Here is a 27932-nt window from a genome sequence, read left to right on the forward strand (position 1 = left end):
ACGCAGCAGCAGCAGCAGCAGCAGCAGCAGCAGCCACGCGCAGGCGCATGCGCAGTGGCACCACGCGCACGGCGGAGAGGAGGGCAATAATTTTTCCGTAACCAGAAGCAACATCCCCCTGAGATTCCATAAAAAAGGCGGGAACTAGCCAACAGGCCAGGGAGTGATGGGACTCCCGTATCTGCAGTCCCGCCCATGTTAGCCTCTGATTGGTGAATATCCTAGGCTCGTGGCGGAAGGGCCCACCTCATTTGCTGCTAGTTTCCTGGGGGCGGGCCCGCGATGCCGGTCCTTCTCCCATCATCCCCCTTCCCCCCATCTCAAGCTGTCGACGTGGGGCCGCGGCCGCGGGCGGTTAGGGGTTGGGGTGTGGGTACCGAGCAGGAGGCGGGGATGCGGGGGCTGCGGCTGCTGGCAGTGGCCCTCACCTGCTGCTGGTGGCCACCAGGCAGCCAGGGTAAGACGCTGCGGGGCAGCTTCAGTAGCGCCGCAGCCCGAGACGCTCAGGGCCAGAGCATCGGCCACTTCGAGTTCCACGGTAGGTTCGGGGCCGGGGAGAGGGATGAAGGCGCGTGGGCCATCCCGCGGGCCCTTCTCTCCCCGCCTCCCTTGGGGAGCCTGGAGCTGGCAGCGGCAAGGCTGGGGACTTTAGCCAGCTTACCTGCGCTTCCCCTGTCGCCGGTTGTCTCCCCTACCGCGGCTTCCCGGAATCGTGGGATGCGTTTATAGCCAACCCCTCTGTTGCAGCTCCCCAGATCCTCGTCAGCTCCCTACCCCATGAGGGATTGTATCCTGCACCTAAAAGACCGTTTCCCCAATCCTCTCTCGCTGACGAATGTGCTGTTCTCTATCCTGCTGCAAGTTTCGAGATCCATCGTTCAAAGAAGCATCGTTTATTCACTCCTGTCAGTTTGATTGTGTACACTAAGACACCGTAATTACATGTGAACATAAGTTTCAGAACTGAGATTTTCTGGGTTTTGTCCTTTTTGTTTTAGTATAAATTTGCTAAAACCTGCTTGCAGCACAAATTTAGGATTCCCCTCCTCAACACGTCTTATAATTGTCACAATTGTGGGAATAGTTTGGTTACTCCCCTAGCTTTACTGTGGACCACGAGGCCTAGAATGAACTTGACAGAAATACGCACAAGTGCGTCCTGGAAGCTTCTTAATTTGTATCCTATGTGACCCTTCTAAAATGAGATTGCATTTGATTCTTCACTAAGGGTCTCCCTCAAAAATCCATAGTTATTAAATGAATGAATCTGCTTTCATTCTAATTTTTGCTTCATTTGCACCCTCAAAGTTTGAGTGTTTTTCTTGATACTTACTCTTAGTACTCTTAATTTGACTACTACTATATTTTAAAAAAGTATTTGCTTTGATGAGGTTAGGACCCTTGGCTGTGCCGTGTGCAGCATGCTCAAGTGATAGTAATGTCACTACAATAAATGGCACAATCTGGACAGTGTCGGAAAATCTGGCATGTATGGAAGGTATGACATGGCTTATTCATGATTTGCAAATAGGCTTAGACAGCCCAGATATTTCACTGATGGTTACCTGATAGATACAGAGGAGAAACAAGTAATAAATCCAGATTTCTGAGAAAAGATTGAGGAATAGAGTGTTCCAAGTATATTAACATACACACTTTCTCTTTTTGTTTGTGTTTTTACTATTATCAGTTTTCAGTGAATTCGAATTCAGTAAAATAATAGTACCAAGACCATACTTAGGAATTGTAATTCAGAACATGATTCAAAATGTTAATAGGGGATAGAATCACTTTTAAGGCTGTTGATAATTTATAATGTGATGAGTTTATGTCAGAGACTTAAATGATTTTTTGATACACACTATACATATAAATTTGTTTAAAATGTTTTGTCAAAGTGATAATAGTATAAAACAATAACAAGAGAATTAAAAGATCTTAAGATGAAAAAATTGTCCCTTGCTTCGCTTTTCCTTACTCAGAGTCCCTTTCCCTAACTCAGAGTCTTTCCTTAGAGGGACCTACTTTTTGCCTTTTTACCTATTTTTTGCCTCTTCTAGGCCTTAAATGTAGTTGCGGTGTGCAACGCAAGGCTCATTGTATAGTTGTCTTACAACATATATTGTTCTGAAAATTCCTATGTAAAAGTCGCAGATGTCAAATGTATCTGAAATTCATTTATTTAAACTTTCTTGCTATATTATATATGTTTGCTTTTTATAGTAAAATAATAATTAAATATTAGCATCCATGTTATATTAAAAACCAAAAGAAACTGGCAGGACATTTCTATAGATAATTTATAAACCAGTGTTACAGATTTGGAGTGGTTGTAAAATGAAGCGAAATTCTATTACAGTGCATGTCTATGTACAGCAGATGTTGCTGTTTATTCAGTGAAAAGCAATCAGTTATCAGCTGAAGTGTAAGGAAACACAACACATTGTTTTGCATAATTAATGTGAATAATCACTTGACTTGTGTCTGAATGGGATGGTCATTCTAATATGAAGTACCTAGTTAAAATGAGATTTAAGAAAAATTGTGCTCTTTCAATTGCCATTTTGATAAATAGAGTTATTGAGTTGTCCTACCATTTCAGTTCCATACAAGATCAAACAAGTTGATAATTTTTGTTTTAATGTCCCAGGTGACCACGCTCTTTTGTGTGTCAGAATCAACAACATAGCAGTAGCTGTTGGAAAGGAAGCTAAACTCTACCTGTTCCAAGCCCAGGAATGGCTGAAGCTGCAGGAAGGAGGTCCTGAGTATAGCTGTAGTGAAAAATTATCCAAAGCTCAGTTGACAAGTGAGTATTTCCCCTTTTCTTTGATCATTTTTTTTTTTTTTTCCTCAATGTTAGGAGTATTTACATATCAAGATGTTTCATGGCACAGCATACACCACACTCTGCCTAATACATTTTAAGCTAAATTTTAAGGAAACTAATCTCTTTGGTCAAAAGATAGAATGCTTTTTTTCCCTCTTACTCAAAATCTTTGAAAAAAATATGCAGATAATTTATAAAGGTATACTTTCATTCATTCAGACTTCTTACAGGCCACATAATTCCTACCAATATGGCAGATGTATTTTGACCCAGTGGCAGCATGGAGTGAATGATTATATTTGTTGAATGCTTATTATCTGGTAGCTCTGAGCTAAAAACTAAGCATGTGTTATCTCAGTTAATTGTATAATTTACCCCAAGTGATGCTGTTTTGCAGTATGCTGTTGGCACACTTGGGACCTAGTCACACGGTGCCACAGTGTGTCATTTTGGACTATCCCAGGACCACATCATTTGTAAACCGCTGGAGAAGGCAATGGCACCCCACTCTAGTACTCTTGCCTGGCAAATCCCATGGATGGAGGAGCCTGGTGGGCTGCAGTCCATGGGGTCGCTGGGAGTCAGACACGACTGAACGACTTTACTTTCACTTTTCACTTTCATGCGTTGGAGAAGGCAATGGCAACCCACTCCAGTGTTCTTGCCTGGAGAATCCCAGGGATTGGGGAGCCTGGTGGGCTGCCGTCTATGGGGCTGCACAGAGTCGGACACGACTGAAGCGACTTAGCAGCAGCAGCAGCAGCAGGTTTACCTCTGGAGAGGCTCTGCTTTTATTGTTCTGGTTACCTGAATCCTTGATCTCTTCTGTTGTCATCAACATTGTCCTGTGGGTTAGGGTGTTTGCCATCCAGAGTGAGTGCAGGTATTTTTAATGCAGAAATGAAGAGTCTATGCCATGCTACCCATCCTACCCCTTGGACGTTAACTGGTTATTAATTAGGAATGTGAAATATCCATGAGAAAAACTGGGAATTATCTTTCTCCCCTTTGGCCCTGTATTTCCTCTACCATGTTCTACATATTGATGAGCTTCTTTTAGTCTAGTCAGTCAAGAACTTCTATTTCTAAACATCCGTTCTTTGTTTATTAGATAACAAGGTCTTATTACACGTTACTAACAGTGATTCTCAGTTTATCGGCCAGTCAGCAGATATGTGGTTCCCTCGTAGCCTGAGTAGGGATGAGAGTACAAGTCCCATATTATCGCTGCCTATTGTGGGGATCTCTTGTCTAGGTTTCTGAGACGACATTGATAGTCTGCTGAAGAAGCCTGAATGACTAGATTCAGATATCAAAGACACAGTTACTTATTTACCCCAACCCTGAATTATAGAACTTATCTGGGAAGTTCATACAAAAGGTCATTGTCAGTTTTCTTTGCCTTTCTACACCAATTTGCTCAGCTAAGTGTTCCTCACAAGTATAAGAAGTTCTGACCCTCAGTTCCCAGTTCTCGTAATGTCCGCCACCATGCCATCCAAACCTGGTCCTCTTCCAGTGTTCCCTGTTTGAGACACTGGCATCACCATCTATCTAGTGAGTAAGCTAGAAACCAAGGAGTCTTCCAACACTCCTCTCTTTAACCTCTCTATCCCCTTCCTGTCTAGTAAGTTTCCTCTAAATATCTCTTGAATTCATCTACTTTTCTTCATCTTAACCCCATCATATTATTCCAGGAGGCCGTAGTCTCTTGCCTGGCCAGTGCAGCTATGTTGCTCCCCCTCTGTAACCAGAGTTACAGAATAGCAGGTTTGATCGTCTCACCTTTACACCCTCACCACACCCTTAAATACTGTAGAAGGTTCCTACTGCTCAAGGAGAGATGACCCTCCTAACCTGATCAGGAAAGCCATCTGAGTCTGGCTGATGATAACCCCGCTACCCCCCAGCTTCATCTCACAGTATTGCCCACTTTGGCCTCATTTTCTTTGTAGTGCTGGTTTTGTTTCAGAGCTCCCCTGGGCCTTTGCACCGGCTTTTCCTCTGTTTGCTCTTCTTCTTTGACTCTTCCATCCACTAAGTTAACACTTGAGGTTTTATAGCCTATTTTTTTCCACAGCACTTGTTATAGTTACAAGTTTATATTTATTTGATATAAAATCAATCAGTGAGAGCAGAAGGACTCTTTTGACCTATTCATTCATTCATTCACAATACTTCCCATACTATGCTAGGCACTAGTGATAAATCAAGGGACCAAAATCCTGACACTCTCCACAGCGCTTAAGGCTGCTAAGGGTATGGATCAGGTCACTGTGAGTAAATGCGAAACTGAGGTTGTGATAAGAAGTATGAGTGTTAGTTACTTTTATGATTGAGAGAGGGTAAGAATTTACAATCACCATAGGCTCAGTTAAGCATTGGCTAAGTATTTGTAGGATGAATTGTCACGCAGCTTAGTGCTTGAGGGGTTTTTGGTTAGTAGGTCATTTCCTTTGTATTTGGCACCTTAAAGTCTTTTTGCTTGTCTGTTAAAAATTGATCGGACAGTTTAAAGCTTTGAGCTGTAGGAATCGATTTATTTTCTTATATTACGTGGTCAATGTTATACCATATTGTATATACACTTGCAAAAACATAATTTTTATATCAGTCAAATACCTTCAGTCACAGAACTTACGTATATGGAGAGACTTGGTGCACTGGAAAGACCGCTAAACTGAGAATCACTGTTAGTAACTTGTGATAAGATCTGGTTATCTTTCACCTGCACTTTACCTGTCTGGTCAACAAGGAAGTTGGACTAGTTTTCTCCAAGGTTCCTAAAAGTCTAAAATGCTGTGATTCTAATTATGACCCTTTAGGTGGAGTTGCATGTGTAGAGAGCTATAATTTATAAAACCTCTTGCTGTTGTTTCTTTTTCTATTCTCCCGTCCTCTTCCTTCTTTGTTATGTGAAGGGTATTCTTTGAAATTGCTGGAACGAAAGATCTCAGGAAACAGGAATTTTTGAAGAATGAAGATTGTTTTGTTAAATTTGAAGGTCTGAAATAAATTAAGTACTGATGGCATATATATTCCTTTCTACATATTTAATCAGTTCTTTTTCCAGTAACGAAAGCCAAGTCTTAACAAAATCTGTATTCTCTTTCGCGTATTATTTTCATATTTATAGTATGTTGTTATCTAGAAGCTTTGATGTATTGAAACAAAAAGCATATCCTTAAATTCATGACAGTGTAGTAGTATCACATATTTGAAGATAATTCCTTGTAAAAAAAATTCTTATTTCCTGACCATTATTGAGACTTTTAAGTGTTAATAGCCTTTCACCTGCTTGGTGATGAGCTCATTAACTGTGCCTGATTCCTATGTAAAACCTTATTGCTGCCATGAACTATGAAAAGATTAGTAGATTTGAAAAATCTCAGTGTTGAATGTTGCTTTGATTATACGTTTTCCCCAAATTAATGTTTGAAGAATTATTTTTCAGTCTTCCTTTTTTCTCTTTCAGTAATGACATAAACCATCAGATTTTTTTAAATGGTGAAAAGTATTTTGTAGGTTTTTTTTTTTTAGAGCAACCAAATAAGATATTTAAAGCACAGAAAATGAGTTTTATGTGAAAGAAATTTGCTGTCAGATAAGAATTAAATGTAATTTTGTATATAAAACATTTTCAGTATTGTCTTTTTATATCATATGCATATATTTCCTTTTGTACATTTGATATATTTTATTAATTGCTTAAAAGTGTTAGTATCTTATTATTTTGAGTAATTTTGTGAACAGTATTCATTTCATTTTATAATTCTATTGGGCAATTAGCCATTCAACACCATTCTCTGCAATTCAAGTTTTGTTAATATTTGAGGTACTAATTGCATCAGCATACAATAAGCGTGCTGTGCTGTAGTCTTTTGTTTCAAAAACAATGAACATGCAGTTTTGTCAAGAGGCTTATTTCCTAGGCTTACTGAAAAAGGCAGCAAGACAAAAACTCAAGCCAGTATCTCTTTATGATGTGATAATTTAAAATGAACACATAATTTAAAATGAAGCATCAAAAAGTATATTGATGAAAATATAATGGTTAAATTCTTATATTATTTTATCTAAGAGAAAAAATGGAAGTGATAAAACCTCAACACAGCAGAGCTTTTATATAATAAGCCCAGATTATATAATTGCAAGCTGCACATTTCAAAAGCCTTATTTCTGAACTGCTTATTGATCGTGTATTGAATTCTTATTAAAGGTCTTCAAATATTTAACAGAAATTTGAGTCCTTGCTACTTTTCCCCAGAAGCTGTGCCTTAAGAAAAACAGTATAAATGTCAGCTAAATTAAGACAGCAAAAAAAAAAAAAACCAATGCTATGGTATTCTTAACAAAATCATCTTGTCCCTTTTAACTACTATTAATGAAATTCCCAGATGTAAAGTTTTAAGTCCTCCAAATTTGAATCCTGTCTAGATAAGTCCCTGTCTCAGTGATGAAGACAACTTACAAATAATGTTTTTCCAACTTTTTATTAGGAAAATTTTCAGTTATACATACAAATTGAAAACAGTACAACCAGCATCTGAATATTCTTGGCTTAGGTTTAATAATGTTAATATTTTGTTACATTTGCTTTATGTTTGTGTGTGTGTGTGATTTTTGTTTTGAACCGAAATGAAAATAAGCTGTGGGTGTGTTGAGCAATTCACCATATTTCAGCAGACATCTCATAAGAGTAAGGACATTCTTCTCCATAAATATTACCATAACAATACCATCACTGCATCTAAGAAAATGAACGATTTCATAGTATCCTCTAAAATCTTTTCCATATGCAAATTTCCACAGTTATCTCAAGAAATGTCTTTTATTTATTAAAAAGTTTTGTGTTTTCACTTGAGGAAAAGATCAAGACTAGCTGGCATGCAGTGAGGGCAGTCTGGACTTGGGAATTGGGCCCATCATATATTTTCTATATTTTATGAACATATATATGTTCTATATTTTAAGAACACTTTGTGTAGAATCAGACTCTTCACTTAGGATTTTCATATACCATCTCCTTTGCTCCTCCCAAGGATTCTGAGTCAGACAGGGCAAGTGTCTTTAAGTTTTCTACTGAAGAAACACATGTAGAGAGGTTAAGTGTTGTATTTATATGATGAGTCCCAAGGTTATAAGACTGCTCCTCTAACTCTCCTACTGTCTTTATTACACATGGTGTTTGAGACTTCACTCTCCTACCACACTTACGCTGGTACTGAGTTTCTCTTAGGTCAGAATCATAGTTTTAGATCGAGAAGGGATCTCAGACATCATTTAGTGTTTCTCAAAGGGAGTGCTATTGGCATTTTGGGTAGGAACAAGTCTTTATCATGGGAGACTATGTTGGGTTGCATGAGATTTAGCACTGCCCTGCTTCAAGTACGTTCTCAACTGCTATGACAGCGAAACTGTCCCTATACATTTTCAAATGCTCTACAAGAGAGTACAAGAGTTAGGCACTCAGTCGTGTCCAACTCTTTCCGACCCCATGGACTGTAGCCCTCCAGGCTCCTCTGTCCATGGGATTCTCCAGGCAAGAACACTGGAGTGGGTTGTCATTCCCTTCTCCACAAATGCTCTACAGGGGAATAGAATTACCCTGGATTGAGAACCATTGATTAGTGTAATCACTTTATTTTAAAGAAAGGAAAAGGACAACTTGTATTCAGCAACCATGCTAAGTGTATAACTTAGTGCTTGCATTGGCTCTTTGCTCTAAGTATTATCTTCATTTTATGGATGGAGAAAGTGAGTGTCATTGCTTATGTAACTTGCCCAAAGTCATATAGAAGGTAAATATTGGAGGCAAGATTCAAGCACAGGTCTGTGTGAGGCCAACATTATGTAGATCTGACCCAGTGTAATAACTCTTATATTCCTGTAATTTCTATTTTTCTGCTTTGAGTACCTTTTAAAGGAATAACCAAACAGGAAGAGATTTTGGACAATCTTTTGAAGGTGTTTGTTGGCCATAGTTTTTCGATATAATAGTTTCCAAAGTTGAATGCTCCATATTTAAATATAACTCAAGTAATTTTCAGAAATGTCACCATGATGGTTCACACAGCATTGTGAATATACTTAACACAGAGCCGTACACCTAAAAATGATTAAAATGATAACTTTTGTGTTGTACACATTTTACCACTGCAACAAAAAAATTTTTAGTATTGCTCACTGACTTGAAAACTTTGGAAATATTTAATTGAAATTCAGGATTTCAATGAAAGCTTCCTAGTCAGTTGTGGTATTTCATAGAACGTTTTTGCTTTGGAGTATAGCCGATTAACAGTGTTGTGATAGTTTCAGGTGCACAGCAGAGTGACTCAGTGTACATATTTTCATAGAACTTTTATAGTGATTCCTTTGGTTGGTTAAATACAATATTTTAACCTGCTTTTTGACTTACAGAATTTATTCCAGTACTACATCAGGGTTTGGATTGCTGAGGCGATCAGAACTAAACAAAAGAATTCTAATTTCAAATTGATTGTGTGACTAAAACAATGAATACATTTGAGAGTTTTGCTTCGAAAGTGCTTTTTTTTTTTCTTTGAAGTGGCCGTGAATCAGACGGAACATAACCTGACAGTGTCCCAGATTCCGTATCCGCAAAAGTGGCACGTGTTCTATGCAGACAAGTACACGTGCAGAGAGGGCGGTGAGGAGTCTCAGATGGAAGATGTCCCATTTGAAATGATGTTACTAAACCCGGATGCTGAAGGGAACCCATTTGATCATTTCAGTGCTGGAGAATCTGGTAAGAATATGTATTTAGATATCCTAAGTGTAGAAAAAGATTTATGCCCAAGAATCTTCATGTTGTGTTATTTGAATACCAAAAAATTAAAAACAACTTATGTCCAACAGTAGAGAAATGGTTAAATAAACCTTCTTATGGAATTGTAACAGCTGTACTATTAAGTTTAAAAGCAGAACTGGAAATTTTATGTTGTATGATTTCAATTATGTTACAAAATGCAGAGAACAACAGAAAGAAGTACAAAAATATGAACAGATTGTTTCCATACTTTGGCTGGTAGGATTATGGATAGTTTATAGGTTCTGCATTCTAAAATCTGTTTTTATGATAAGCTAGCTTAATTTTTATAAACAGAAGAATGTTGATAAACTGAGCAGTCTAAATTGGCAACCCAGTGATTAAGTAGGATAGAAACTCCATCACTTCATATAGCTGTCCTTCACTAGGGTATTTGAATATTTTTAGGAGTTGCTTTCATTGGAGCTTGCATTCATTTTAGGAATGATCAAAATTGATGGAGTTTTCTGAAATAAAATCTACTCCCATAAAATATTTCATCAGAATTTTAGGTTGACAGAATTTGAAGTTCTGACTCAGTCCTTAGTCCTGACTCCTTCTGATCTAGCTTCTCCTGTGACTGATTTTGATTTGATACTTACAGTGTGTTTAAAATCTGTCTTTCTTTTGCTCAAGTGGGGAATGTTACTTTGGTCATGTCACCAAGACTATTTAAATGAAGGGGAAAAAAATCTCACTGTAATACGGATTTCCATTAAGCATGGGATTCTTTGCAAGGCTATTATGTGGGGATTGATTTTTAAAAAGTGCCGTAAGTACTCAAAAGTATTCATTGCTAGGTAGCTGGTGTAACTTTCAAGGATCTCATCATTTCTTTCTTGAAATATCTAGATACCTTAAAATCTGAATAATTCTACATTGAGGGATTAATTCATTAATTCTCAACCCACCGCTTGGGTTGTATCTGGAGAGCTTAAGGAAAAATATAGATGTCCGCCCCCAGAGACTGAGATAGACTTGATTTTGGAGTAGAAGTGAGGCATTTAGCTAATTCTACTGTGTAGACCCACTTATCTAGAAGTCCATAGTCCGTGTTGTTTTAGAAATGTGTTGGTTTTAACATAAAGCCTGAAGAAGGATTCTTCCTAGTCTGTAGCCTCAGGTATGGAATTTGTTTCCAGGGAATAATTCCCAATTAGTTCGGTTTAGAAACTTTTCCTCATTTGACTAATTTTCTGCCCTGAGTAGAGAAAATTGATTTGCTATGCTTTTTACTCAGAATAGACTGTTAAACCATGTATCTTAGAGGTTCAAATTAGAATAACCTGGTGAAAAAAGCTGCAATTAATGTTACATGTTACCCTGATTAAATTTTATAGTTTCCTTTCAGATCAATTAGGTATTTTATATATCTACCAGACTTCAGTTACTCCTATATTTTACAGACATAGGAACTTAGGGGTTTTTTTTAATATTGACTGAGGCAAGTTTGATGCTATTTGACAAAACACTACGTAGGAATATCATGCCTCAAGGTAGAATAGAATAAAATTGCCTCTTAAAAAATTAGAATCCTTGTTAATTACTTGTAGTTGGTAGAGACCAAAAGAAGTGCACAGAGTCCTGAGAGTTAAATCATCATTGTCTAAAGTAGACTTGATTTTTCTTGGAATAATATTATAGGCTCTTCCACATCTGCCATCTCACTGTCTTTAAGACTTCAGATATGTTTATTTTCTCTTGTTCCTTTTTTTCTCTCTGTTATCGATCTTACTTTTAGCTCTGTAACTTTAATGGAAAACTCTACTGCAAGTAGTATAGACAGTGCTGCTAAGTCGCTTCAGTCGTGTCCGACTCTGTGTGACCCCATAGACGGCAGCCCACCAGGCTCCCCCGTCCCTGGGATTCTCTAGGCAAGAACACTGGAGTGGGTTGCCATTTCCTTTTCCAATGCATGAAAGTGAAAAGTGAAAGTGAAGTCACTCAGTCGTGTTTGACTCTTCGTGACCCCATGGACTGCAGCCCACCAGGCTCCTCCGTCCATGGGATTTTCCAGGCAAGAGTACTGGAGTGGGGTGTCATTGCCTTCTCCAAGTATAGACAGTAAGGAAATTAATTCTCTTACATAACAATAACATCTGAGATTTCTTCAAAGCAGTTTATATAGCATTTCTCTACCCTCATATCCCCTGACTGTCAGCTTTGTTAGCTCCCTCATATTCACGGTTAACTGCAGTTATCTGGTCCTTGTATCTAGACAATGGCCAAATTTAGTGTCTCTTTGTTAAGAGCAAGGAAACTTTTCCCAGAAGGTCCCTCATCACATTTCATTGGCCAGAACTCTACACATAACCTTGTTAAAACATGGTAAGAGAAATGTTAAGTGAAGGTATCAGAAAGGAGATAAAGGTAAACCAACAAGTCAAAGTAAAGGGTTAGGGTTAGGCGTACATATTTGGGCAAAGAGAGTATTGAAATTTCTCTAATTGGTTTAGACTCATCAGGAGGTATCTTGAGACCCTGTGGGTGGGATGGACCTTGGGTTCTGAGACCGCAGACATCACTGGTAGGCCAGACTGTTCCAGGGGCTGCCCCGTGACCCACTGACTCTCTCCTTCTCTTACCCTCTTTTTTCCCATCTCCCATCATTTAGCCGGAGGTAAATTTTTTTAAAGCTGTCCTAAAAGTTTTCTTCCCACTGAATTTTACTAATGCTTCTTCCATTAAGTTTGCCTTAAAATCTACTCATTCCCTTATAAGTCTTTGTCACCCATTACATGGTGATTTAAGAGTGTTTTTCTTCTTTTGTGTATAGGCAAGACTTAATACCTAGTATCCACCTGTTTTAAAATTAGATTTTAGTTTCAAGGTGAACATAAATTGCTCTCCTCTGAGGGATGTTGGCAGAACAAAGTAAAGTTGAAGAGGAAAGAAACAGACTTTTTTCCTAGAGGTGGTTTGTTTAAAAGAAGCCTGAGTGCAAAAGCAGAGTTTTATCTTTAAAGAATTAAAGTCAAGGTAAATAATTTATGCAAAATGCAATGAGCAAAGTATAGGACAAAAGTCCTTGTTCAAGTTACTTAATATATTATCTCAATGAAGTAATTTGTTGGTTACAGTGTTAGCTTTTTATGGAAAATACATTTAGTCTTGAATAATCTGAAAACATTTTTTGCTAGTGACATGTCTTATTTTTAAAAGTCCTTTCCTCTATTATTCTGGTCGCAGTTGTTGTTTAGTCTCTGAGTCGTGTCCAACTCTTTTGTGACCCCATGGACTGTAGCCCACCAGTCCATGTTTCTCAGGCAAGATTTCCCATTCTTGCCTGGGAAACCCCATCGGATTCTCCAGGCAAGACTGCTGGAGTGGGTTGCCATTTCCTTCTCCAGGGATCTTCCCGACCCAGGGACTGAACTTGTGTCTCCTGCTTGGCAGGCAGATTCTTTGCCACAGAGCCACCTGGGAGGCTCACTGTTCTAGTTATCAATAAATAGTCTGAGAATGTTCTTTTTCTAGTGCATTTCTAACCTAACAGAGCCTGGAACCTTAACTTGTAATGAACATTCTGTAAAGTATTATAAATAAATAAAAATTTAAGTAGAATACCATATTTAATTCTTTATACTAAGAAGGAAAGACAAAAGCAGGTTCAGAACACAGGATAGCATCAAGACTTTTACTGACCCACAGTTATAATGCTGTGCTTAGTTGCTCAGTCGTGTCTGACTATTTGCAACCCCATTGACTGTAGCCCACCAGGCTCCTCTGTCCGTGGGGATTCTCCAGGCAAGAACACTGGATGGGTTGCCATGCCCTCCAGGGCATCGTCCCAACCCAGGGATCGAATCCAGGTCTCCCTCATTGCAAGTGGATTCTTTACCAACCGAGCTACCAGGGAAGCCCACAGTTATATATTTAGCTTATTTTCTGCCTTGTTCTATCTATTAGTCTAACAATCGCAGGCTTATGGTCCTATTATTTCTAAAACTAGAATACTCTACTTCTCTATGTCAGGAATCTTAAAAGAACATACACCCATTCTGTTATTTGATATTCTCTTCCTGAAGTCTGAACGTGCTTTCTCACCTGGACTAGCGAGGTGGACGATCAGCATTTATGTACGAAGAGCAGGAGAGACACCCAGTGGCTGAAAGACTTTCTGTTTTCTCCTAACCATGCCTAAAACATGATTGAGATTGAACTGTTTATTGAGTATTTTTCCTACTATTTGTATCTCCTGAATTACTTTTCCAAAATGATTTTCCATATAATGGAAACATTTCCTTCTGTTGTTTCAAGTTTATCCCACATGGGAAATTGGAGCACGTTCAGGGGTCATAGCTGGGTAAAAGTGAGTGCAGTTTAGACTGTTCATTCACAGATTCAATAGAGACAGCTGTCTTCATAGCCACTGTCACGGTGTCCAGTGTTATTTAGATAGAATATAAAAGCCCTAATGTTAGGGACTAACTTTCAGTGTAACCGAGTAAATGTAAACTGTTAAACTCAGAGCTTGCCCTGGTTTGGTATAGAAATTTTCTGAAAGTTCTGAAAAACGAAGACACAGTCAAAAGATTCCACGTAACGCAGAAAAGGGGGTGTTTATCTTGAGAATGTGTGAAGACCGTCCTGAAAAGTTGCTGGTAGAAACTAGAGGTCGCTAAATGCCTAGCACCTGTAAAAAATTCTGCACATTTACTTTGTTCTTGTCTTTACCAGCCAACTCCCTTTGCTCATTCAAAATTTCTGCTCACTGAGAATTTTTATTTCAGTGTGGCCTGGCTTGACTCCTGTGACCTGCCCTAGCATCAGTTCTTTCCAACTTCAGTTTTTCTTGCTTCATCCTTTCTGTGTTTTGTGGTTTGATGTCCCAGGAGAACGTGCTTAGCCCCTTTGAGAACCAAGTGGTGCTGTTGGCCAGTGACCAGTCTTTGGACCGGTAGCCCTTTGGTCAGGTGCTTTAGTCTCAGTCGCCTGTGGAGTGGAATCACGTGGTCTCCACAGGTTTTCCTCTTTGACAGAACGAAAGCTCTTTGCTTCAGAAGGAGGCTCTGGTCATGACACATATTGTGACACTTTGTCCTAGTAGGAATTTAAGGCTTCCATCCATACCAGAGCTGTCTTTCTCAGGCTTTAGCTGCATCAGAGTCACTGAAGGACTTTTTCAAACCCAGAGTGCTGGTCCCCACTCTCAGGGTCTCTGAGACCCTAGATACAGGATGAGTCCCACATGTGCATTTCTAACTAGGTCCCTAGTGCTGGTGCTGCTCCTGGCCCAGGGCTCACACTTCGAGAGGCATTGTCAGGGAATGTAAACTATTATTGACTGACTAAGTCTATTTTTAAACGTCTTATAGAAGAAACCCATTTTGGGGGTAAGAAACATATGTAACTGAATGTTGAAATCATTGTTTTTTCGAACAAAACTATTATTTTGTGGTTAGCCTGTGGGCTTATTTCCTGACCAATATATTTTTTTTTTAATAGATTGACCTTAGTTTAAGCTGTGCTCTTACAGTTAAGGCTTTATTCCAGAGTAGAAGATTATTTGAGTTTCAATGGGTTTTTCTTTTTTTCTCTTGCAAAAGTAAATAAAGGCTATGACTCCAATTAAAAGACAAGTTCTGAAAATATATTGATGGGAAGATTTGAAAGCAACCCAACACTGTAACTGGCTTGTTCCTTTCTTCTCTTCACAGGGTTACATGAGTTCTTTTTCCTCCTAGTCCTAGTGTACTTTGTGATTGCTTGCATTTATGCTCAATCATTGTGGCAGGCTATTAAGAAAGGAGGACCCATGCACATGGTTTTAAAGGTTCTGACAACTGCATTGCTGTTACAAGCTGGTTCAGCTTTCGCTAATTACATTCATTTCTCCAGGTAACTCAAAACCATTAAAACTGTGTTCATCATTATGTCTAATTAATCCTAATTAGTCCACCAAAGTTATGTTTGCTTTGATTATGAATAATTTTGTTCACGTTTGTAATTTATGCTAATATTCTCCTCTTCAATTCCTCAGTTACTCCAAAGATGGAATAGGGGTACCTTTTATGGGAAGTTTGGCAGAATGTGAGTATCTTACTAAGCATTTCTTTAAAACATAAACTTACTATCTGCTTCTTGTATGTTTTCCTTTTTCATCACTTATTTTCTGTCATAATACAGTTTTTTTAATCTGAGGTTGATTAGATTTGGCTCAACTAAAAATAAGATTACAGATTTAGTTTCCACATATCCTGTTTAGTTTCTGTAGGGATAGATAATGTGTTTAGCTATTCATTGTCTTTAGAGCATATTTATGCCCTTTCTGTCATTTTTATCTTCAATAAAGACTCAGTGAAGTAGATATGCTTATCCCTATTTTGCAGATAAAGAATCTGGGCTCAGTGACAGGAAATACATTTCCAAATGTCAGTCGTCTGGTAGATGGTAGAGCCAAGACCTAGACCTAATTTTCTGACCACAAAGCTAAAGATTTTTTTTTTTCCCTTTTATCATCCCCTTTTTGACTTTTTCTCTATGTTTCTAACCTGGAGCCATAGAATAAACCTATAATTGAGCTGACTTCTCAGCTTTGTTCTTTGATTTATAAGAGGAACTCTTATGAGGTAATTATTCAATTAAACATGATGGTGAAAAAATAAAATTTCCTATAATCATAACTTTTAAAAGAGAACTTAAGAGGTACATCAGGTCATATGCCATTCTCAGTTCTGAAAAACAAGTTAAGATTTGCTCTAAAAAAGCAGGTCCTGAATACACAGCCATTCTAGGATTTACTTTCCTTATATTTTCCATGTTTCTCTTCTAGTGTCCTCACTCTTTAATAGGGTGTCTTACAGTAATCTCTGTAATCATCTCAGGACCCGCTTATCCTGATGCTGCCTATTTTAAGATTCTAAAACTTCTGTAGCCTCTCCTTTTCCTTGTGAAGAGGATGTGTATACTGTTCACCTCTTGGGCATGAGCAAAAGTTGACTCTCTTTCTTTTGACACTACCAGAACCCTTCTTTGTCCCCCTGTTTTCTCTTAGATGACTCAGGATGTTTATAATAGAGTCCTAGAGTTTTAAAGCTGGACAGAACATAGAAATAATTTAGCTCATGCATTTTAGATGAGGAAATTGTGGTCCAGAGAGGCAAAGCATACAGAGGCCCATCAGTAGCAAAGCTATTACTAAAATCAAGGACTTTTGAAGCTTTGTGAGTATCTACTGTATACAAAACAGTTTCAGGTTGTCTGGCATCTTCATGGTAGGTTAAAAGCAAAAGTCTTTTTTACAAAAACTACAGTAAATCAGCATTGATCATTTTTGGTAGTTCTGACAACAGGTTTATTAAATGATAAAATTTCTTTTTAAAAAAAATTTTGGCTGCCTTACATGGCATGTGGGATCTAATTAACAGTTCCCAGACCAGGGATCAAACCTCTGCCCTTTGCAGTGGAAGTGCGGAGTCTTAACCACAGGACCACCAGAGAAGGCCCTAAAATTTCAAGATTTTTAATTAAATTCCACAGGATGGGGTTTTTGTGTGATCTGTGTACTTTGTCTATAATTAGTTACTTTTCCAAGAACAGATAAGCTGTGTTCTGCCTGTCGTCACAGTTACAGTATATTATATCATATGTGCATTAGTTAGTACACATATAAATGAACCAGAAAATCTATGTACCCCCCCACACCCTGTATTTGTAAAAACAAATAGCAAAAGCTAAGTAGCAACTTATGTAGGTATATTCCTTTGGCTGACTTCTTTAAGTAACTGAATATGTATTTGTAAAATGTTTAATAAAAATAATTAGCATCACAGTCTAAATCTCTGGTGAAAGTAAAAAAGTTTATACTTTGTATAAAAACAGTAAAAGAAGACATCAAAGTCATACATGGCAATTGAAAGGAAGTTTTATTTTGTTAAATTGTGATCAAACGTTTATTCCAAAATCCACATAGAAATATACTTTGATGAAAGGTTATATTTTTTAAAATCAAAAAATAGGACTTCCGAAAAAAATACACGTGTAAGTGGAGGTAAACGACTGATGGTTGTTTACCAGTAGCGCTGAACTGGACGCCGGGCGGTTTTGTTGTGTCCTTTCCACAGCAGCGGACCTCCCTGAAGTGTGAGTGATGGCCGCCTGGTGGCGCTTCACACCAATGCATGGAGCACTTCATCTGACTTCAGGACTCACACTAAGGCCAGCATAATTGGATGCTACAGTAGCTCTGCGTTTCTTTATTGTCATGCTATTTCTTACTAATAGTTTCAGCAACTGTTCTTCACATTGTGATTCAGCCATCAAAAAAACATTAACAACCCAGAAATATGTAGTGTTCTCCACACTGCAGAAGTTATATTTAAAATGGTTTTCATAAGTGGTGAGTTATAGATTGTAGTTAGAAAAACTAAGAAAAATAAGGAACACAGATTTAAAGCTGGCCTTAAAAATATGTACAGGTATATATATATTTTTAAAAATAGGAGTTTTGCCATTATGTTAGCTATTTTCAGAAATGTTTACAAATTTAATGGCAGAATTCTTTAGATTTATTATTGAATTTCTGTAGTTTCTTTTTGAAAGTGCCTGTCTTTTGTGCTTAATAAGATAATTATGTTCTCAATGCAAAAAGGATAAAATTTGGGAATTCCCTGGTGGTCCTGTGGTTAGGACTCTGAGCTTTCACTGCCCAGAGCGCGGGTTCATTCTTCAGTTGGGGAACTAAGATCCCACAAACTGTGTGGCATGGCCACAAAAAAAAAAAGGAGATTTGTTGTATTGCAAAAGCTCAGCTGACTTTGGTTTTCATTTCCCATTAGTTTTTGACATCGCTTCCCAAATTCAAATGCTATATCTACTTCTGAGTCTGTGCATGGGTTGGACAATAGTCAGAACGAAGAAGTCTCAGAGCAGACCTCTCCAGTGGGACTCTACTCCTGCATCTACTGGTATTGCTGTATTCATGGTCATAACACAGGTGTGTAGTGAAACCAAATATTTCTGTTCTATACTATTCAAAAATGCAGACTTGAACACATCTCCTGTCAAAATTGAACCCCAGGACCCATGAGAAATTTGTGTCGTTTTAAACTATGAGTTTAAAGTGTGATAGATCATAAGTGAAGTAAATCAGAAAGAGAAAGATACTATACGGTATCACTTACATGTGGAACCTAAAATATGACACAAGTGAAATTATCTATGGAGCAGAGTTTATTCTCAGACATAGAAAACAAATTTATGGTTACCAAAGGGAAAAGAGGGTGGAGGAGGGATAAATTAGGAGCTTGGGATTAGCAGATACACACTGCTATGTATTAAATAAACAGCAAGGTCCTACTGTATAGCACTGGGAACTATATTCACAATCCTGTAATAAACCACAATGGAAAAGAATATGAGAAAGAGTATGTATATGTGTGTAACTGAATCACTTTGTTGTACATCAGAAACTAAGACAACATTGTAAATCACTTATAGTTCAATTTTTTAAAAACACAGAAAAAAAGAGTGATGGATCAAATAACCTGTTAATTTTCTGAGTGCTAGTATATGTAAATTGTAAAATTTCATTGTAATTTACCTGAATCTGAGCTTCCTATCAGCTTATTTAAGCACAGTATGTTTAATATTCAGTTAGATTCTCATTTTCTAATTAAGAGCTTTCTTTCATATTTTCTAACACTTTGTAAGTACTCAGTATTAAATCAGTCAATGAATGAAGATTCATTCATTGGCAGGAATCTACTTTATACATGAAAGAATTCAAGTGAATATCAGATTAAAGAAAAAACCAAAATGTAGAATAAAAAAGAAGGGGATCTTGTTTTTGAAATCAAATACACCCATGGCAACCCATTCCAGTGTTCTTGCCTGGAGAATCCCAGGGACGGGGAGCCTGGTGGGCTGCCATCTGTGGGGTCACACAGAGTCGGACACGACTGAAGCGACTTAGCAGCAGCAGCAGCAGCAGCAGCACACCCAAAACAAATTTGGTCTTTTAGAAGGGTCCTCTCTGCTCTTGTTTTGTTTTCCTCTGTTGTAATATGTAGACATTCTAGACTCTCTGTGTACTTATATGCAATGGATTTATAAAAATTTAGATGAAAGATATAAACATAAAAATTTGTACTGAATTTGTGACCAGTATAAGTTACAGATGAAAATGAAATATACACTTGGGTTCTATGTAGGACATCATAATTTGTTTTAATGCATTAAATAAATGGAAAAACTCAGTAGTGGAGGGTAAAGCCTGTGCTTTATTCATCTCTGTACCTCTAGTACTTACTTAGGACTGTAAGTGCCGAGTGACGGTCTATTGAATTTACATGATTGATTTAGAAAGGGGCCATATCATAGGTATTTATATTTAAAAAGAAAATAATGCCAGGAAGGGAGAGCTAATGAGAAAGAACTGAATTGGAGGTGATTAAAATAAGGACAAGATCCTACCAACTTAACATTTCTGATCCAGGGTTTAGGGAGAATAATGTTACATCAAGTTCAAGTCTCATTTCTCAGTAGCCTTTTTTAAAAACTGAATTTTCATTATTTCACTGTAATTTAAATTCATTATCATAAACATACAAATTGAGATTATAACTCTACATTAGACTTTCTGTGAACATTTGTGAAGACTGTGTTAGACATGGCACTGATCCTCAGCAACAACCAGACTAGGAGGACGAGACAGGCAAACAGAGATCATGTAAATATGTACACTGTATTCCACAGGTCACACATTAACATATGTATGTGAAAATATGGGAGTGCTGTGCTTAGTTGCTTCAGTTGTGTCTGACTCTTTGCTACCCCATGGACTGTAGCCCACCAGGCTTCTCTGTCCATGGGGATTCCAGGCAAGAATTCTGGAGTGGGTTGCCATGCCCTCCTCCAGGGCATCTTCGCAACCCAGAGATTGAACTCAGGTCTCCCACATTGCAGGCGGATTCTTTACTACCTAAGCCACCAGGAAAGCATTTGTGAACAATGTGTTAGACATGGCACTGATCCTCAACAACAACCAGACGAGGTGGATGAGACAGGCAAAGAGAGATCATGTAAATATGTACACTGTATTCCACAGATCACGCCTTAGCATACATATGTGAAAATATGGGCGTATGAATATGTAAAAATGTGAATCATGGGAAATGGTTATTTTTTTCTGCTTTGTTGGATTATAATTGAAAACCAGAAATTGTATAGATTCAAGCTACATAAGTTGATGTTTTGGTATATATACATTTTGAAATGATCACCAAAACCTAGCCAGTTAATATCCATCACCTCATGTAGCAGGAGATAATAGTTCTATGATAGCACTTTTTTGTGGTAAAAAGTCAAGTTTAGAAATGCATGTTGAGGAATCAGATGGGTATAATTTGGTGGGGTAGAAGAATAACTTTAAGTGAAAAAAAGATCGAATATTTGGTCCAAGAAGGAAATTCATCTGTGCAAGAGGAGAACAGAGTTCACCTAGCAAGAATGTAGCAGGAGTAAAATTAGGGTGGAAGATTCAAGAATGAGGAAAGGAGGTGGTTGCTGGTAAACCCCATAAAGCCTAAAATTAGATTTAGTAATGGAGTTTTCATCTAAATCTTTTGTAAGCCACTGAAGACTCAATTCTGAGGGCTGAGTTGGTAAATGAAGGGAGAACAGAGGACCAATGACTTGTGTGATGGTAAAAATTATCATAATTTAAGTGATTGATGTTTAGTAAAGATGGAGAGTATGTGGGCACTGATTTCTACTGAATAGCAATAAACAACAGCTTAATCAGGAACTTGCTGAGCTTTTCACTGGTGTAGTAATCATGGGGGAGAAAAGGTGAACAAACACATAAGGAAAGTAACTCTGCCCTGGGTGCCATAATGAATATTAAAAATCCACTCTCCTTGGGACTTCCTTGGTGGTCCAGTGGTTAGCACTTACCTTCCAATGCAAGGAGTATGCCTTCAATCCCTGGTCAGAGAGCTAAGATCCCACCAGAAGCAATATTGTAACAAATTGAGTAAAGACTTTAAAAATGGTCAACATCAAAAAAAAAAAAAGAAAAAGAAAATCTTAAAAAAATCTACTCTCCTTTAACCAGAGAGGTTAACGTGGGAAAAAAGAGTGAAATCAACAATTCAGACTTGCTAGTTTGTGGATTATAAAAGATACTGAGATATTTGAAACTTTATCCTGAGATAACAGGCTTGAATACAGAACAGTTTGATTCATAGTAAGGTGTTGAAGTAAGAAAGAGATTGATTTAGAAGAAACTTTGTGCTTATTCTGTGCCTCTTTTCAACTTATTTTCATCATAAGAGATGTGTTACTTGAATTGTGGTAGCAGTAGTATTTTTTCTCTCTGATACATAGTCTCATTTGATAGCAAGCCCCTTCCTCCAGCTTCGGGGTGTCAGTGAGGGGAGAAACTGCCCATACTTTATCAACACCTTATATAGTTTGATAAATCTTAGAACCTCTTAGGAATGAATGTACTGTTTAGGGGGATATATAAAAGAGTTGAATAAAGTACTTTATTGTAAGTAGATAAGACTTTTTTCTCTAAAAATATGTATTTATTATTATTATTACTTTTTTTTTTGCAGAGTATTTTGCTACTTTGGGAACAGTTTGAAGAAACCAGTTCTCACAGCCACCATTCGCACCACAGCTTAGCAGGGATCCTTCTTATCGTTTTAAGAATTTGCCTAGCGTTGTCCTTAGGCTGTGGACTCTACCAAATCATCACAGTGGAGAGAAGTACACTCAAAAGGGAGTTCTACATCACCTTTGCCAAAGTATGGGTTTGCTTAGAAAATGACTTCTTTGCATTGTCAACTTCATTCTGCATTACTGGGAAGTTAGTATGCAACCCTACGCTTATACTTCATAAACTTTTATTATGTGCCAGGCACCACTCTTAAGCCCATTATGTGCTTCAGCTCATTTAATCTTCACAATTTATGAGCTGCAGATGATACTATCCCCATGTTACAGAGCCCATGGAACAGTAGTTTCCATGTAATCTTTGGCAGGACAGAATTGTGATTTCTCGATCAATAGGGATTTTACATTCTTTTCTATAGTATCAGAACTTTTTAATAAAAAAATAGATTACTGTTTGCATTTCTCAAAAAAGCAGTTTGTAATTGACTATGAACTGTTTACTCCCAGAATTATGCAATGTTTTATAACGAATCATGAAGAGCCATCCTTCAGCGTAAGCAGAGGGAGCCAGGAGACTGAGTACACGCTACACTTCAGCCATTTCATGGCATCCATACGAGATCGCGTTGACTTCATTCCCCCTTTCCATGTCCTTCCTATGCCAGTGAGAGCCAAAGGCAGATGGATTTTTTTTTTTTTCTGTACCCATTTAATAAAGGAAAAGATCAGGAGAGAGGTTGGGGCAGTCACGTTACAGAAGCCTCCCTCCCTGGAAGGTAATACTTTTGGTATACAGGTGGAGAGAATCCATAACCTATCCTCTTGGCAACTCTAAACCGCATTCTGACAAGCTGTGTGGTCACTCACCCTAGTCCACAGTCTCAGAAGAGTGAGGCTGCTATGGACAGAGGGCCATGATTCCTTCTTTATTCCTGAGGTGGAGCTTTGTCAAGCTGCTGCCACAGGCCTCTCGTGTATCAAACAGGCAAGGATATGCCTTTCACTTTGGAATTCTTCACAGATACAGTAGTGCCTGTTGTCTGAAACGTTAGTGTATACTTCAGTTGTATGAAAACTAAATTTTTTCTTTTCAATGTTATAAACAGTACCAAAATTTTTCTTAAAGTGAAATTTTTATATGTTTTCCTATAACTATTTGAATAGGTTCAGACATCCAGAAGCATTTAAAGAGTAGCAAACACATTCTCACCTCTCTCCCATCTATGCAGTTATCACCTCCTTACATATTCACAACTATTAATTCCTAATTTATTTTTCAGAATTAAAAATATATATTATTAAATATTTTATATTTCATTTTGCATTTATACAGATAGTAACATACTAAACACATATTTATACATCTTGTTTATTTTTCTTACAACATCAAGGTACTAACCCTGTCAAGAGCTAGTAGTATTAACTTATTATTTTATTTCAAATTTAATTTTGGAAAAGGATATTTTGCCATGTTCTAGGAAAAATAGAAAATATATATTTGAAAATATAAGTGTTAAAAAGTTTCCCATTCCTACTTAACTAATTCCAGTGTCTTTTGTACTAAATCTCAAACAAGTAGCCACTGTTAATCAGTTTTTTGTGTTATTCTTATAGAATTTCTTTGTGTATCTGTATGAAACTATAAATGAATATTCTTATGTCTTTTACAGAAATATTGCACATTTGTACCTCGATTTTCTCAATTATCAATTTGTTACTTGTTTAAACATGTTCTGCTGCTGCTGCTAAGTCGCTTCAGTCGTGTCCGACTCTGTGCGACCCATAGACAGCAGCCCACCAGGCTTCCCGTCCCTGGGATTCTCCAGGCAAGAACACTGGAGTGGGTTGCCATTTCCTTCTCCAATGCATGAAAGTGAAAAGTGAAAGTGAAGTCGCTCAGTCGTGTCCGACTCTAGCGACCCCATGGACTGCAGCCTACAAGGCTCCTCCATCCATGGGATTTTCTAGGCAAAAGTACTGGAGTGGGGTGCCATTGCCTTCTCCGTTAAACATGTTCATAGTGTATCAAAATGTGTATATGTGAAAGATGAAAGATTTTAAATACTCCTAAAAAACCCATTTGATTAGAAACGAAGTATCATTGTCACAACAATAGCAAACTTATTTCTATTTTTTATTGCAGTTTCTACTGTACAGGCCAATTGAGATCAATCAAGACCTCCTAAATAGGCTAGTAATGTTTTCTGTCTGGTACATTATGAAAACAGAGCTTTCACAACTGCGCTTATTCAACGTATTTTTCATTTGTTTCAGGGCTGCATCTTGTGGTTTTTGTGCCATCCAGGTCTTGCGTGCATTTCTGTCATTTTTGATGACTACCAAAGAGATAAGGTAAATAATATATGTGATCAAATAGTTTTATTTGTAGTCTTTATTGGGAAATTAAGTAGGAAAAACCTATTTATCCACTCAGTAGTTTCTTTGGATTCTGTGAAATAAAACTTGGAAACAAAATATTAAACCAGTGAGTATTTCAATTTAGTTTATAAGCAAAATGATGGAAAAATAGCTTTTGTTATTCCTATTTTAATCTATCTTATAGTACTATTTTATAAATTAACTTTTAGAATGTATAAACACAGCTTTGTTAAGAAAAAATGATTAAAAATGTTCACTACATAATGTTAAATATCAAGATTGCTTTAAAAAAAAATCAGTCTGGTTGCTTTAACACCCTGCAGACTGGAGTGCCATGCTCACGTATGTCACATTTTGGTTGCGTTGATACCTACCATCTTAGGTGAATGACTCCATCATTTCAAAGTGGAGTTCTGCCAGGAGCTCTTTACAAGCAATGCCGTATGTGCTTGAACACAGAAGTGTGTCTTGAACCTGAGGTATTTACAGAGGGTAAATAGATAGGAAGGTAGTCTACAAAGACAGAGAAGCGACCTGAGGATTTCTGAAAGGGCTTTTAGAGTACTCGTCAAGATTCAGGTAGAGGCACTCTTTATTCCTATTACTAGATTAGCCAGGAGCCTGATTTTTCTTATTACTTTCTTATCACTTATTACTTTTTTCAGTACATGCACCCTGAGGAGAGAATGGTTTCGTAAATTATTCTTTTGTGTCTTGTGGCATCTATAAACTGCTAAAAGAATTTTACTTTTGAACAATTACAGTCCTGAACATTAGTTGTATTTTTCTATGGAAAATTTCTTTTTAAAAATTTACCCTCAGTAAAGATGGGGAAGATATAATTTTTTATTTATATATATTAAAGTATATATAAGTTTATGTATGATGTTTATGTATGTATAAAGCATATATAGGTTCATGATAAATTGAATACAATTTCTCTGTTTTTGCATGCAGTAAAGCATTCCCTTTCTTTTGTTTTCAGGTCATTACAATAGGTGTTATCCTTTGCCAGTCTGTTGCCATGGTCATTCTCTACAGACTCTTTCTATCCCATAGTCTGTACTGGGAAGTTTCTTCACTTTCCTCAGTAACACTACCACTGACCATATCATCTGGACACAAAACTCGGCCTCACTTCTGATACTTGCTTTTCTCTAAGGAAAAGTGAATTGATTCACCAGAGTGCAATAAGGATCCAAATACAGTGACTTTTTTTTCATACTTGTGGTATGAAAAATTGAACAGAGAAGGCAGAGCATGTTATATATATATAACTGCATTTAAGCAGTACCAAACTGAAAACTGAAGAAAAGGTAACAAATGTTTTGAAATATACTTAATAAACTTTCAAGAAAGAGCATTGTTATAAGGTGATTTATACAATTTCCATATGGAAATAAAGCTGAAAAGAATTGTATAATATTTTTATAAGAGACTCACCACTTACAATGCCTCATCCTACATCAGTAGTTAACTCAGGTTTGATAGTCCAAAAAAAGTGATCAGTTAAATGATTACTTACTTATATGTATCTAAACTAAGTCCAGTTATGAAATCAGTATAATACACTGGTTAAAAACTGCTTCTTTTTATGCTTTAAGGAAAATGCATTTCATATTGGAGTTTAAAGATATTGAAAATTAAGTTACTTAAGAAAATTAATATAAAATATATTTGTAGTTAAGTGAATAAGCTTTTGTTTATTTGTGGATGGGGTTATTCTCCATTTTCTTCTATTACTTTTCGCTCTCTAGTTAGGATTTAGCTTGATTAGCAAAGGGTTTTTGGCAGATAATTTATGAAAACTTAGATACATTGCAGCGGTTATACAAAGGATTTTAAAATCTGAGCACTTAGGTGAAGGGACAAGCAGGTTAACATGTTGAAAAAGAAAGAAGGAAAAAGTACTCTATGATATGGTTACTAAAATTTTAATCCTGATATAATTCATTTCTCTTACATTGAATCCCCAATCATAATTAAGCTGTATACACAGATTAAATTAACAGAAGCATTTCACATAAATGTTGGTTTCAGTCATCAACTACCCATGAATTCCTGCCCAAGGATACTTAATCAGGATTAAATTTTCTATGAATAATTGGAAAACAAAATACTCACTGGATTTGTTATAATCCGTGTTGGCACTGGATTCTAAGTGGTTGCCATCTTGAATCCTTTGTAATAAAGCCATATTTTTTGCGAATGATGCCCTGGTATTGAGTATTCAAATACTCTATCAAGTGCCTGTTAAAAAAATTGCTACATTGTTGTTGGTACTTGCAGTCTAAAATGACTATTCCCATTAAGAGTCACTGATCACAGATTATTCTGTCTTGCAAGTCCTTCAGGCCTTTTCATTTTTACCTCTGGCTTATTTTAAAGATTTTTCTTTTTTAATCTACTTTCAAAGGTGTTATGTTTTTAAGCAAGAAATAGTGCACTGATCTGGTAATTAACCTTTTTTAATTAAATGTAGTTAAAGTAACATAGCAGAACTTTAAAAATATCTATTTTGTCTTTGTTTTTCCTTTGCATCTAGTCTCATTGAAAGTGAATAGTATTCTGCTTCATTTTAAAGGCAAAACACATGTGTTCGTGACTAGCAAAATGGCAGAATGACAAAGTTCAACCTGCTCATTAAATCATCAACAGCTCTTTGTAAATTATTTAATAAATGAGAGCTACAGGTTGAGACTAGAAAGTTGACATTATGTTTTAGATTTATGTGATCTTCTGAGTGGTCATGACCTTTTATTTTACTACATCTCACATCTAATAACCCCAGTTATTGTCTGTTGTATTCAACTGAAGTGCAGTTAATTGAGCTGAAAAAAAAGACTGAAGCCTTTTCAAAAGTTTTGTTAACTTGCAACAATGGGAAGAGAATAATCTTTGTGTTACCTACACAAAGAACATGGAAACTGTAATCAACATGTATGAAATATATTACTGTGCTTGCATTTATGAGGCTTGAGCAATTTATTTTTTACTTTTATTTTTTAATTTATGGTTGAATTTACTGATAATTTATTTTGTTATTCAAGAGCCATTGTTAAATGAAGGAAGACAGTTTGTTAATAAATGTATAAAACAGCTGTGAATAATTAGTAATCCAAGTTCAGAATTCATAGTTTGTAAGTCATGACATGGTATCCTCTGTTTTTTCTCTTCCTGAGTGTTTACATGGAGATTTGTTACCACAGATTACAGAAAGATAACTGTATACTGCAAACTCTAATTAAAGATCAGAACTTTGCTACTTTC

The 27932-nt window shown here is 37.0% G+C and overlaps 1 protein-coding gene across 2 annotated transcripts; it reads left to right on the forward strand.

Moving 5' to 3' along the window:
• Positions 1-294: 294 nt before the first annotated feature.
• On the forward strand, positions 295-27932 carry GPR180 (G protein-coupled receptor 180). Of its 2 annotated transcripts, none has more exons than XM_061435218.1 (9): positions 295-538; positions 2651-2809; positions 9399-9599; positions 15320-15500; positions 15643-15692; positions 18440-18597; positions 22223-22476; positions 24558-24635; positions 25648-25760. In XM_061435218.1, exons 1-9 carry the CDS (start codon positions 394-396, stop codon positions 25658-25660), a joined length of 1239 nt encoding a protein of 412 aa, XP_061291202.1. In that variant the 5' UTR covers positions 295-393; the 3' UTR covers positions 25661-25760. The 2 variants fall into 2 exon arrangements, with proteins under 2 accessions (XP_061291202.1, XP_061291201.1); XM_061435217.1 differs by having other exon boundaries at positions 298-538; positions 22223-22414; positions 25648-27932.

This window comes from Bos javanicus, chromosome 12 (genome assembly GCF_032452875.1).
Source record: "Bos javanicus breed banteng chromosome 12, ARS-OSU_banteng_1.0, whole genome shotgun sequence".
Lineage (NCBI taxonomy): Eukaryota > Metazoa > Chordata > Mammalia > Artiodactyla > Bovidae > Bos > Bos javanicus.